Genomic DNA, 10365 nt, shown 5'->3' with positions numbered 1-10365 from the left:
CTGGAGTTGTACTCTTAAAATGTCATATGAAAGAAGAAGGATAGAAGATTTTCTCTATTTTGTTTCCCTGGAGTTAAAAAAACAAGTGACGATGGAGCTGGCTTCTCCCCAGATGTGCTATGGGTCTAACAATGGTTAAGAACCACTGATGCAGCGCATGGCTCTTGGAGTAAAGTAAGGTGGATTAGTTCATCAGTGGGAGACACAGGAAATTGCAAATGACACACGCACACACACACACACAAAGAGGCAACAGACCAATAAAGACAAGGGAAGCAGAGATCTAACCAAGGCAGCTTTGTTCTAGAAAGCTTTTAATTCTCTTTATTAGTATCCTGGTTAGTCGTAGTCGGTAGCTAGAGATTTAGCTTTTCTTTTCCCCTCCCCATTAAAAACACTTCATAGAAGTAGGAAAGATTTAAAGTGCATGCAGGCTTCGACCCAATTTGTTTGACAAATATGTGCTTCTCTGGACACGAACCTTCCCTGAAGAGGAGAGAGAGAAAGAAAGACAGAGACAGACGGACAGAGGAAAGCACAGCACGAAGGAAAGGCGTTTGGTTTTAGTGCCAGAGGCCAGGGGAAAGGGCTGCCCAGAGGACCAAGGCAGCGCAGCTGTACGGGTTACCTGAGATGTTCACCCCCACGCCCAGGCTGGCACGCTCGGTGGGGAGGACGGGCAAGGGATGGGCTGTGGTCAAAGGGGCATCGGTGAAGGGCATCCCCTCCAGCATGGAGCCGGACGCTGCTTCAGGCACCAGGCCGTGCTCGGGGCTGGTGGGGGGTCCGTCCCCCTTGGTTTCTCCACCTGGGGTAGCAGAAGGAGATGCTGCAGATGGAGGCTGCACTGCCACAGTCTCCCGGGCCACTGCCTGCGTGTCACTCTCCCCCGACAGCTCCTTACTGGGTGGCCCTTGGTCAGCCCCCAAGTGTCCAGCGGGGACCGTGGTCACCTTGGGCTCAGCGGTACCTGGCTGGGACCCGGGCGATGGAGCCCCCACAGTGCCCCGCTGCTCCTTGCCCGGCTCCCGCAGGCTGGGGGACACGGACTGCAAGGTGGCCGGGCTCACTGTGGTGCCCGCGGAGGCATCTCCAGAGAGCTCGGTCTCTTCGGGAGCGCCCGGGGGGCCGCCCAGGCTGGGGAAGTGCGTGCTGGTCAGCCCCGAGACCAAGCCTTGTTGGGGGGTGGCATGGGTCCAGGCAGGCTCCTCCTGCCCTGGTTCACTGGCCTTCCACAGCAGCGTGGAAGCAGCGATGGTCGAGTTCGCCAGGCCCAGCAAGTCCTGGCCGCTCCCGGCACTGGTGTTTGGAGCCAGCCGCTCCGAGACATCCCACTTTCCCCCCACAGCCCCCTCTGAGGCAGGGGTTGGGTGATCCTCTGGAAGAGAGTCCCCTTCTCCGTGCTTGGAGCCAGGGAAGAAGTCCGCCTCGCCGCTCACTTCTGGCACATGGGTGATATCCAAGGAACTGCCTTCTGCTGCAGCCTCCTCTCCATGCTCCTGGGAGGTCGCCGGAGATGCCAGGGCAGGGCCAGGTAACCCGCTGCGTTGGCTCTCATCCCTCAGGGATGGGGAGACAGCAGCTGGGCTGAGCGTGGGTGCAGTCGTGACCGAGCCGGCCGTGGGGGCCTCGGTGGGGCGGACGGGGTTCTGCAGGCCACCGTCCAGCGCCAGAGTCCCATCATCTTTGGAGGCACGGGCTGTCTCCCCTTCTGACAAGGAGCCCGGGTGCCCCTGGTCTGCGCCGTGCTCCTCCCCTGCACAATCCAAATGACAGAGACAGTGAGCACGGGGCTGGACGAGTGCGGCTTGGAAGAGTATGTCCCCACCCAGGCCGAGGGGAAACACAGACGCTTCCAAGCTGGTTGCTGCTGCAATCAAGTCAAACCGTGTTCGAGTCGGGCTGACCCACCCCCTGGCTCCAGGCAGGCTCAGCCATGACCAAGCCCTCCCAGACATGCACACATACCTCTGGTCCCCAGTCAGAAGTCTGGGGACAAACCCTTGGGGCATCTGTAATGCAAAAGGATCACTGGGCCACCCCCAAAAAACAGTTCTCTCCTTCAACACAACATGCCAAGGCTGCACTGCTCCTACCCAAGCATGCACCCCTGAAGACAGCGCTAGCCTGAAGGGGCTTGTTAAAAGCTACCTTCCTCCTAGCTCTGCAGGTGACCCCCATCCACCGAGCAGCTGAGCACCAGCCAAGATGAAATGCAGTTGTCCTTATACCCCCCATGGGCAGCTGTTACCCTCCCCCTCCACCTGTACAATAGGGATAAGTGATGTGCCCAAGGTGACAGGGCATCTGTGGGAGAGGACACACTAGAACCCAAGCCTCTTGCAGGGCAAGCTGGTGCTTTCACCATGCCAACATCCTTCCTCTGTCTTGCCACCCCGAGCTCCTAAAGCTCTTCTCCATCAAGGCTTTTTGCAGAAGGTGAAGGGGCTTGGGAGGGGCTGCAGAGCTACAGACACAAGGCCGGCATCAAAGCCACCCACCCCTGCAAAGAACTTGAATCACTCTTGTGCCCAGCTCCCTGTGCCAACCAGAGCTGCCTTGAGGCTGCTCTAACTCGCACTCCAGCTGCCTGGATGCTGCGGTCTTGGGAAGCAGAGAATGGACCCGTGTTCCGGGAACATCCCAGTCTACCCACTACGAAGTGGTGCAATGCTCTTATGCCAAATCCCACCAGCTGGGCACTCCTCTGTGCAGAGATGGATTTTCAGAGGTCCCTTTTCACCCATGTGCTGCCAGACTAGTGTCCTGACATCTCTACGCTTTGCAAGCCTGAAAAGTCTCAGCCCCCACATCACCGCCAAACCAATGGCATGACTACTCCTTAGTGACATCTCTGCAGAGCAACCTTTTCCCAGGGATAGCAGCACTCCCAGACCTAACCACAGCCCGTCTGATCTGAGGAAGCATGAAAAAAAATGACCCTTCCCAACCCCTCCCAAATGGCACCCAGCCTTTCTCCAGCCAGCGCAGAGTTGAGCTGTGATCCAGGGTTTGGATTCTGGCTCACTCAACCCAGAGCAGCATTTTCAAAAGGATGCAAGTGACTGATGAACTTCAGGCTAAAGTGATTTAGGAGCATGAGGCCTGAGTTACAGTCCTAAATCATTACAGGTATGCTATGCTCCACCCCGGGTAAGTGAGCCTTGGGTGGTCATGGCTAGATGGCTGCTGGTACCCGAGCAAGCTCAGTTCAAGCTAACTGGGGTGTGTCTACATAGCAAATCCAAGTCACTTAAGAGCCCAAGTTCCAGTGCATTTAGAAGAGATCAAAGTAAGTGCCTGAGTCACTTTGGCAAATGGGAGAAGGGAGCAGCTTTGCAAAGCAGTTGTGTGTCCATTTCCACTGAAACCAAATCAGGCTTTTTGGTGACTCCCATCTGTGGGCACTTCAATAAACGTTGCAATTCTCATCAGCTCCTACTTCCTCAAGGCAGATTTTCCAATGGGGATCAGAGATGTCTAAACATATGATCCCTCTGGTGACTGCTACCCCCTCTGACTATGATCTCCATTTGTCTGTTCCACTTTGCAAAATTCAGCTCTGGAAGGTCAGTGATGGCTCCTACGGGAGAGGCTGGGATTTTCTAAACCTCTTTGGTTTCTTCAACACACTGCACCTGGGCATACGCCTTCCAAGCTACTGCCATGACCCCACAACTCAGGCACCACCTCCTGATCACGCTAACAAGGATGCTCTACCTACCAGTCCTGGGTCTCTCTTGACTGGCCTCTGTGCAATTTCCACCTCTCCCCTTTTCCCCTGGCCAGGCAGAGCTCCCTGGCTGGGCACCACAGCTTATTGGGCCCCCCAGCTCTGCCTTGGAGGTGAAGGGGGTCTCAGGGGAAGGTGTGGCTGGTGGCAGATGGAGTCCTAGATCTGAGGACACGGAGTTATCTAGTGGGGCATGCCGGGGCACGGGCACGCTCGCCTCTTCGGGGGCACTGCTTGGCTTTTCCCGCTCAGCATCCTGAAAAAAGGGGACGGAGTATATGGCCCCTCTTGACTCATTGTCCACTTCTGCTTGGGGCAGCTGCAGCTCCTCCATCCTCTCTGTCACTGTGACAATGTCCTGGAGGCCCCTGGGCTCACTGGCTTGGTGATTTTCGGGAACCTCAGTGAAAGAGCTGGGCTCTTCTGTGGGCAGAAAGAAAGTGGGATATTACTGCCTCATCCTGGCTCCTCAGCAGGAGGACCCCTTACCAATGATGCTCCCAGAGCAGGGCTGCCCTGGAGGGGTACACAAGACTGTAGTCAGCCCTGGTGCCCTCAGGGATCAAACCAGCCCAACTGCCTAACCCCCGGCTCTGAGGCCAGGTGCACGCACAAGGTCCCTTGATGCCACTTGGGCGCTGTGAATGGGCTTGGAAATGGCATCCTAAAGGAGAATCAGGCCTTGAGATTTCATCGAAGAGCACGACTAGGACCAGTAGTCCATATCGCTCCCAACCAGCAAGGATTTGGGTGTGTGATATCTTTTATTGAATGAACTACATAGTTGGAAGGGATATAGACAAGTTTTCAGTTACCAAATACTGAGGAAGGGTGTATCTGGCACCCAAAAGCTTGTCTCTGTCCTTCCCAGCTATGTAGTTGGTGCAATAAAAGGTATCACCCGTACAGATCCTTGCCTCTTGCACTTTTTCAGGACCATTGCAACGACAGCAACACCCCCACTAGATGACCAGTAATTGGCTAATGTCTCCCATAGGGGCAAGTCCCAGGCATCCCGGGGGAAACAGCTTGAGACAGGAGCAGCTTGGGACATTTACAGCAAAAACACTTTTTCCAGGACCATTTCCCAAGCCAGGTTTGGGGCTCAAGGAGTTGCACCCCACCTGTGGCATCAGGGAGCCCTCAGGCTCTCCTGAGCCCTCACCAGGATTTCTGCGCACTCGTGGCTGGAGACAAGTGCCAAAATTGTGCCTGTCGGTGATCTGGGCCACTGGAGCAGACTGACTCGCTCCAGTGAGGGACGCAGACCATCGATTCCAATGGATTAGGGCCAGTTGACCCTGGAAATGTCTCCAGCTTGCTGTCTCCCACAGTGCAAAATGTGTCTGCGCCCAACAGGGCTCTGGCTGGGATATATATTTGGAGGGGAATTGTGAATTAGCACCAGCCTGCGACTTCTCTTTCATTCAGGACCACTGTCTTCTCTCTCTCTCTCTCTCTCTCTCTCTCTCTCACACACACACACACGGTTCTGGTGCAGTTCAGACTGGATCAGGAGAAAACCCATTGAGTCCGGTAAGCCCCATCCTAGAATCACAGGAAAGTCAAGGCTGGCAGGGATGTCTAGTCCAAGCCCATGCTCCAAGCAGCATCAGCCCTTTCTAAACCATCCCAGACCAGCATTTTCTTTCTTCCTGGCTCTAATAACCCAGGTCAAGGCATGGGAAATTCTCTTGTTCCCGAGGGGGACCTCACTGCAGTGCTTGGCCCCAGTTGCAAAAGATGCTGCAAAATCTAGACCAGGCTGGTCGCCCCCTGAGGACAGCTCCACACTCCAGCTATAGTACATGCCGTCAGTGAGAAGAGAGTCTTGCCATCCATGTTAAGTGACACAGCAAAGGACAATGGGGGCATCCAGTGGGAACAGCACTGACAGCAGTTGGCAAGTGACAGCTGAGGGGGAAGCACAGCTTAGTGGTTAAATCCAATTCCATTGCAGGCTTGTTCCCATGCTCCATCTCCCATTCAGCCTCTGGAGGTCCCTTCCAGCCTGCTTCTCTATGAACCTATGCAGCCGCTTGGAGAAAGAACTTGTATCTGTACTACAGCAGGCCGAGGGGAATGACCCAGACACAAGCATGTGTAGCAGATCACTCAAACACGGGGTAAAGCTCCCCCTGGAGAGACGGAGTAACTTCACTACATGGGGGAAAATAACTACTTAGAGGACGCATGTGCATTTACTGTGCAGTAACCCAAATTACTGTGCAGTACATGCACACATCTCTACATGCACACCCATACTGCACAGTAAATATGGTGACTTATGCCAACTTGATGATGCAGGTATCAAATTTATGCCCAATTAGTTACTGCACAGTAACACATGTGCAGACGCCTTACTGAGCAGTAACACTGTGGGTGTAGACTGACTTGGGACTAATGTTAATACAGCATTAATGCGCTTTAATGCCCCCATGTGTAGACACCAGCCTATTTCCCATTTACTGTGCAGTAAATTTAAGCCAGAGTAAATGCATGTGTAGACACACCTAGAACATACTGTTGGTCTCGCTGGAACTTTGATCATTATATGCTGCAAACACAAGCACTGGTAAGAGTAGGCCTGACCAGCAAAACGGAGTGATGCATGAACTCCTTATGTCTGCAAAATTTGGCTTGTGGGTCAGATGGCCTCCCCTGCCAGGAGATGGGAGGGGGGGGATGGCTGTACAAGGTGTAGGATAGTCCAGGACCAGGATGCGAAGGTGAGAATGGGAACACCCAGGTCAGAATGTAAAACAAGCCCGTGGTAAAGGATGGATTGAAATATTCAAGATCATTGTATGAAAGGAGACTTGGAAATCCAGGGAATTTTGTAGTGGCCTTGGGGAGCCTGTGTGGTGTTGTGCCAACTATCTTGTCACACATACAAATGCCTTAACTCATGGACTGATGTACTTACTAGGTCAGGACATGGCAGGGCTGGGCTTGTAGACAATAAACCTTTGCCACCGAACTGAGCCTGTGGTCAGTCTTTAATCAGATTGATGCTGGAATCTCCTGACCACAACTTCAAACACCGCAGCTCCTGAGACTTCAACACCAACATATCAATAACACCCAATGACACACACTGAGTGTCCCTTGCTCAGTTTTATCCCAGGGTAACCCAAGGCAAGGCAGGTCCCCTTCCCCTCAGCTGCAGACAGCCAGCTTGGGGGAACGGGGTTGTGCGTCCACTCTTTGCCATGGATTAAACTCCAGATAAAATGACTCCACTGCACTTGGGTCACATCCTAGGTGCTGCCAAAGTGATAAAAATAATGCAGCTTCCCTGGGTAAAAGCTGGCCCTAAATACAGCTTGTAAAACTGGGAGCATCTTCACCCAGAGCACCACTCTACTGTGCCTACAGCACCATTACTGAAACCAGTGGAAAGCATTCGAGCATCTCAGGCAGGAGAAATGAGCTCAGGTGCTTCTTCCCTGCTATTTTGTTTTAGAAGCAGGCTGGGATATAAGGCAGGGGGTGGCCAAAAAAATCTATGGGAAGACAGGAGAACAAGGCTGGTAGGGGTTACAGCTAACACACCTTGGTTTGGTAACCCGTGTGTCTTCCCTTTAGCTTCCTGGTCTGGTTGCCTAAACAAGCATCTCTTTGCTGGTATCATGGACCTCTTCATAACCCTTGCAGCCTCTTGCCAAGAATCTCAGAGCGCTTGAGCGATATGAATGCACCAAGCCCTGTCCTTGATGGGACAGTATGGCCTCATCTGCTTTAACCATAGAGAAACTGAGGCCCAGAGGAGAACAACTGAACCTCATTTACGGGGTAAATGAACCAGGAATAAAGCCCAGAAGCCTCCATAGCTCAGCTTCTGTTTTAACCTTGGAGGCACCTTCTGACCATCTCCCCACACGTCCAGTGGCCTAGGCAGATGGACCTTTATCAACCTGCATATATCAGCTTTTATTGCCACATATAGATCTTTAAGTACAGTATACTAGTAAGAACCCTATTAATCTGTGTGAGCACTGGGAAGATAGAAAGAAGATAGGATCTATCCATCTTTCCATCTAGCAGACAAAACCCTGATAAACTGAATGTATCAATCAATCATGACTGCTACACAGAAATGATCTTATATAGTACCACCATATATAAATATATTTATCTATGTCCCCATGAATCAATATATCAGGCATTGCTGTTGCTACTCACAGATCTTTCTCCCTCCCCAGCCAAGAGCCCTGTTAACCTGAATACAATTGCCAGGCACAGATCTTTTTTTTTTTTCTTTGCCTATGGATATAGACAGAGAACTTCATTCTTAAAAATAAATTCTCAAGAACTAAATATAGCAGCCCCAGAAGCCCCTTGGAAGTGCACAATTTGGTCGGGATCCAAGAGCTGGGAATAGCGGCTCCAAGTAATTACTGAACCTGTCGCAGAACAGAAGTGCCCCATTTAGTCAAGCGAGACAGAAGAGTGGGATGGTGGGTAAGGGGAGACCCAGGCCAAGGGGCTGGGGGCCAGGAGGGAGTGGGCCCATGCAGAAGCTGGGAGAGGAGGTGTTGGGGCTTTACAGGAGACAGAGGCATGCAGGGTCCTGTCTGGAGGGAGTCAGGCTAATATCAGAGCCACAGACACCCGGAAGAGCAATGTGGATTCCTTCTGATGGAGCTAAATTTGCCTCCCTTCCTTCAGCAAAGAGGCACGAACCAAAGCTATCTACCACCACTGCAACACCACCCCTGGGATCCAGACACAACCTAACCCAAATGACCAGCTATCACGCTGCACCCAATCCTGACAGCCACCGAACTCATGCACCAGGCTTTCCCTGACACTGCCCAAGCCCCAAGAAGTCACAGGAGGGGTCACAGTCCTACCATGCAGCAGCACCCATCTACCAGCTGTCTTAGGTACTTAGTGCCTCCAGGAAGAAACCAGACTTGCTACATCCTGCCATCTCAATGCTTCCAGCAAAGCGCGCAGGAGCATCGCGAGCCCTCGTCCAGAGACATCAGTCATTAGGCAACAGACACAGACCATCTCTCTCTTGACCCTGCCGGACAGCCCTATGCTGGGTGAAATTCTCCCCTGGGCAGTGGAGCAGCACCAAGCCCAGGGTCCACTGATGCTCCGGCAGGGCCTGGGGGTGAATGCCACCCCTCCCCGTGCACAGCCGCGGCCCAATCTGTAGCGGCTGCCGGCGACGGCTGCTTTACCTCTAAAGCAGAACACATCGTATCTGCTCTGGGCATCGGGGAATCCCGTCTGATTCCGGAAGAGGAAGATGGTTTTGACTCCCGGCACGCTCCCTCCGCACCGCTCCCGTGGGGTGATGATGGGGTAGCGGACGCTGCCATCGGCCAGCCAGCCGGGGCTGCAGTGGTCTAGCCCCTGGGTCCAGGCCGCATACAGCTGACCCGTGGTTGCTATCTCTGCTCCCAGCGCCTGACAGTGAGCCTCGGCCTCTTGCCACGTGAATTTGTCTGGGGCCGTCTCCAAAAAGATTTCTCCTGCGAACACAGAGGAAGGAGGGAGGCATCAGAGCCGGGAGGGTCCCTGTGAGGGACGGGGCCTGACAGCCCCTCTCCCTCCTACCTCTTCTCCCACCCGTGGGCTACTCGACACACCCCAGCATCAGCAGCCCTGATCTCCCAGCCCTTTGTCAGAGGCCGTCACTGCAATGGGGAAGTCAGTGTTTAGACCTGAACTTGGCCCCCCACAAGCCTGTCTGCTGCTGTCGTGCAGACCCCTCACTACCTCTAAGCCAGACAGGTACTGAGCTGGCCCTTGGGGATTCACTCGTTTCATACCAATAGCACTAGTGTTAGTGCAATCGTATGTTACAAGCAAGCTGATAGACCCTGCCACCTCCATGGCTCTCATGGAGGAAGGGTATATGACTTGCCCAAGGTCACACAGGACATCAGTGGCAGGGAAGGGAATTTAGCCCCCAGTCTAAGTTTGAGGCGGATTGTTTTTACCACCAAGCCATCCTTCCTGACTGCCAATGAGAAGAGAAACTCTTGGCATCCAGGGCTCACCAAGGTGACTTCAGCCCTATGGAGACCGTGCCTGGGACTAACAAAGAAGCAGGGCACCAAACTCATGTAAAATGAAGAGGGTTTAAGCACTGCACAGTCTGCTGAGAGAGGAAGGGAGCTGCCAGGACAACAGGACAAGACCACCACATGCAGATATAAAGGACGATGCAACGCTCAGTGCACAAGCCGGGTGACATGGAGACAAGCCTCCCCTTGCCCAGGGAGAGAGGGGAAGGACAGGGCAGCCGGACCCTCCATCTCAATGCAAACCCGCAATAAAATGCTACATTGGATCCAGTCTGGGAATCCAGCTACAGGAGGGGATCTACTCTGCAGGGAAGAAGCTTTCCAAGCACAAGGCACTGGGTGAGGGCTGGGAGTGCCCATATCCTTCCCAAGCTGCCATCTTTCTCACTACTGGGAGAATCACGAATGCTTTTCCTCCACAGACCTCACAGCTACACCTCGGCCAGGTCTGGATTCAGAGGCACAGAAAGGGGAGGTGACCGTGTCCAAGGTCGCCCCACAGTCCTGGCTTTGCTGCCAGGCCAGAACCCAGGTGTTCTGAGCCGGACGTAGCCCATCTCCACCTTTTAGAAAAGGAGAATTAGG

General features: G+C 53.5%; 1 protein-coding gene across 4 annotated transcripts in view; it reads right to left on the bottom strand.

Annotated features, from left to right (window-relative positions):
- The window catches only part of BCAN (brevican), a 56288-nt gene that overhangs the window by 19056 nt on the left and 26867 nt on the right, over positions 1-10365 (bottom strand). For 2 of the 4 annotated variants that reach the window (XM_019520479.1, XM_019520400.1), the window contains exons 6-8: positions 8929-9222; positions 3725-4156; positions 629-1756 (exon numbers count right to left, since the gene is read on the bottom strand). In XM_019520479.1, the coding sequence (XP_019376024.1) occupies positions 629-1756; positions 3725-4156; positions 8929-9222 (1854 nt within the window). The remainder of the gene's footprint in view (positions 1-628; positions 1757-3724; positions 4157-8928; positions 9223-10365) is intronic. The other 2 variants (XM_019520637.1, XM_019520555.1) reach the window with 2 other exon arrangements.

The sequence above is a fragment of the Gavialis gangeticus genome, unplaced genomic scaffold (assembly GCF_001723915.1).
Source record: "Gavialis gangeticus isolate Ggan-Ray unplaced genomic scaffold, GavGan_comp1, whole genome shotgun sequence".
Taxonomy (NCBI): Eukaryota; Metazoa; Chordata; order Crocodylia; family Gavialidae; genus Gavialis; species Gavialis gangeticus.
Note: the sequence above shows the minus strand (reverse complement) of the source record. Positions and strands in the feature narration are given on the sequence as shown.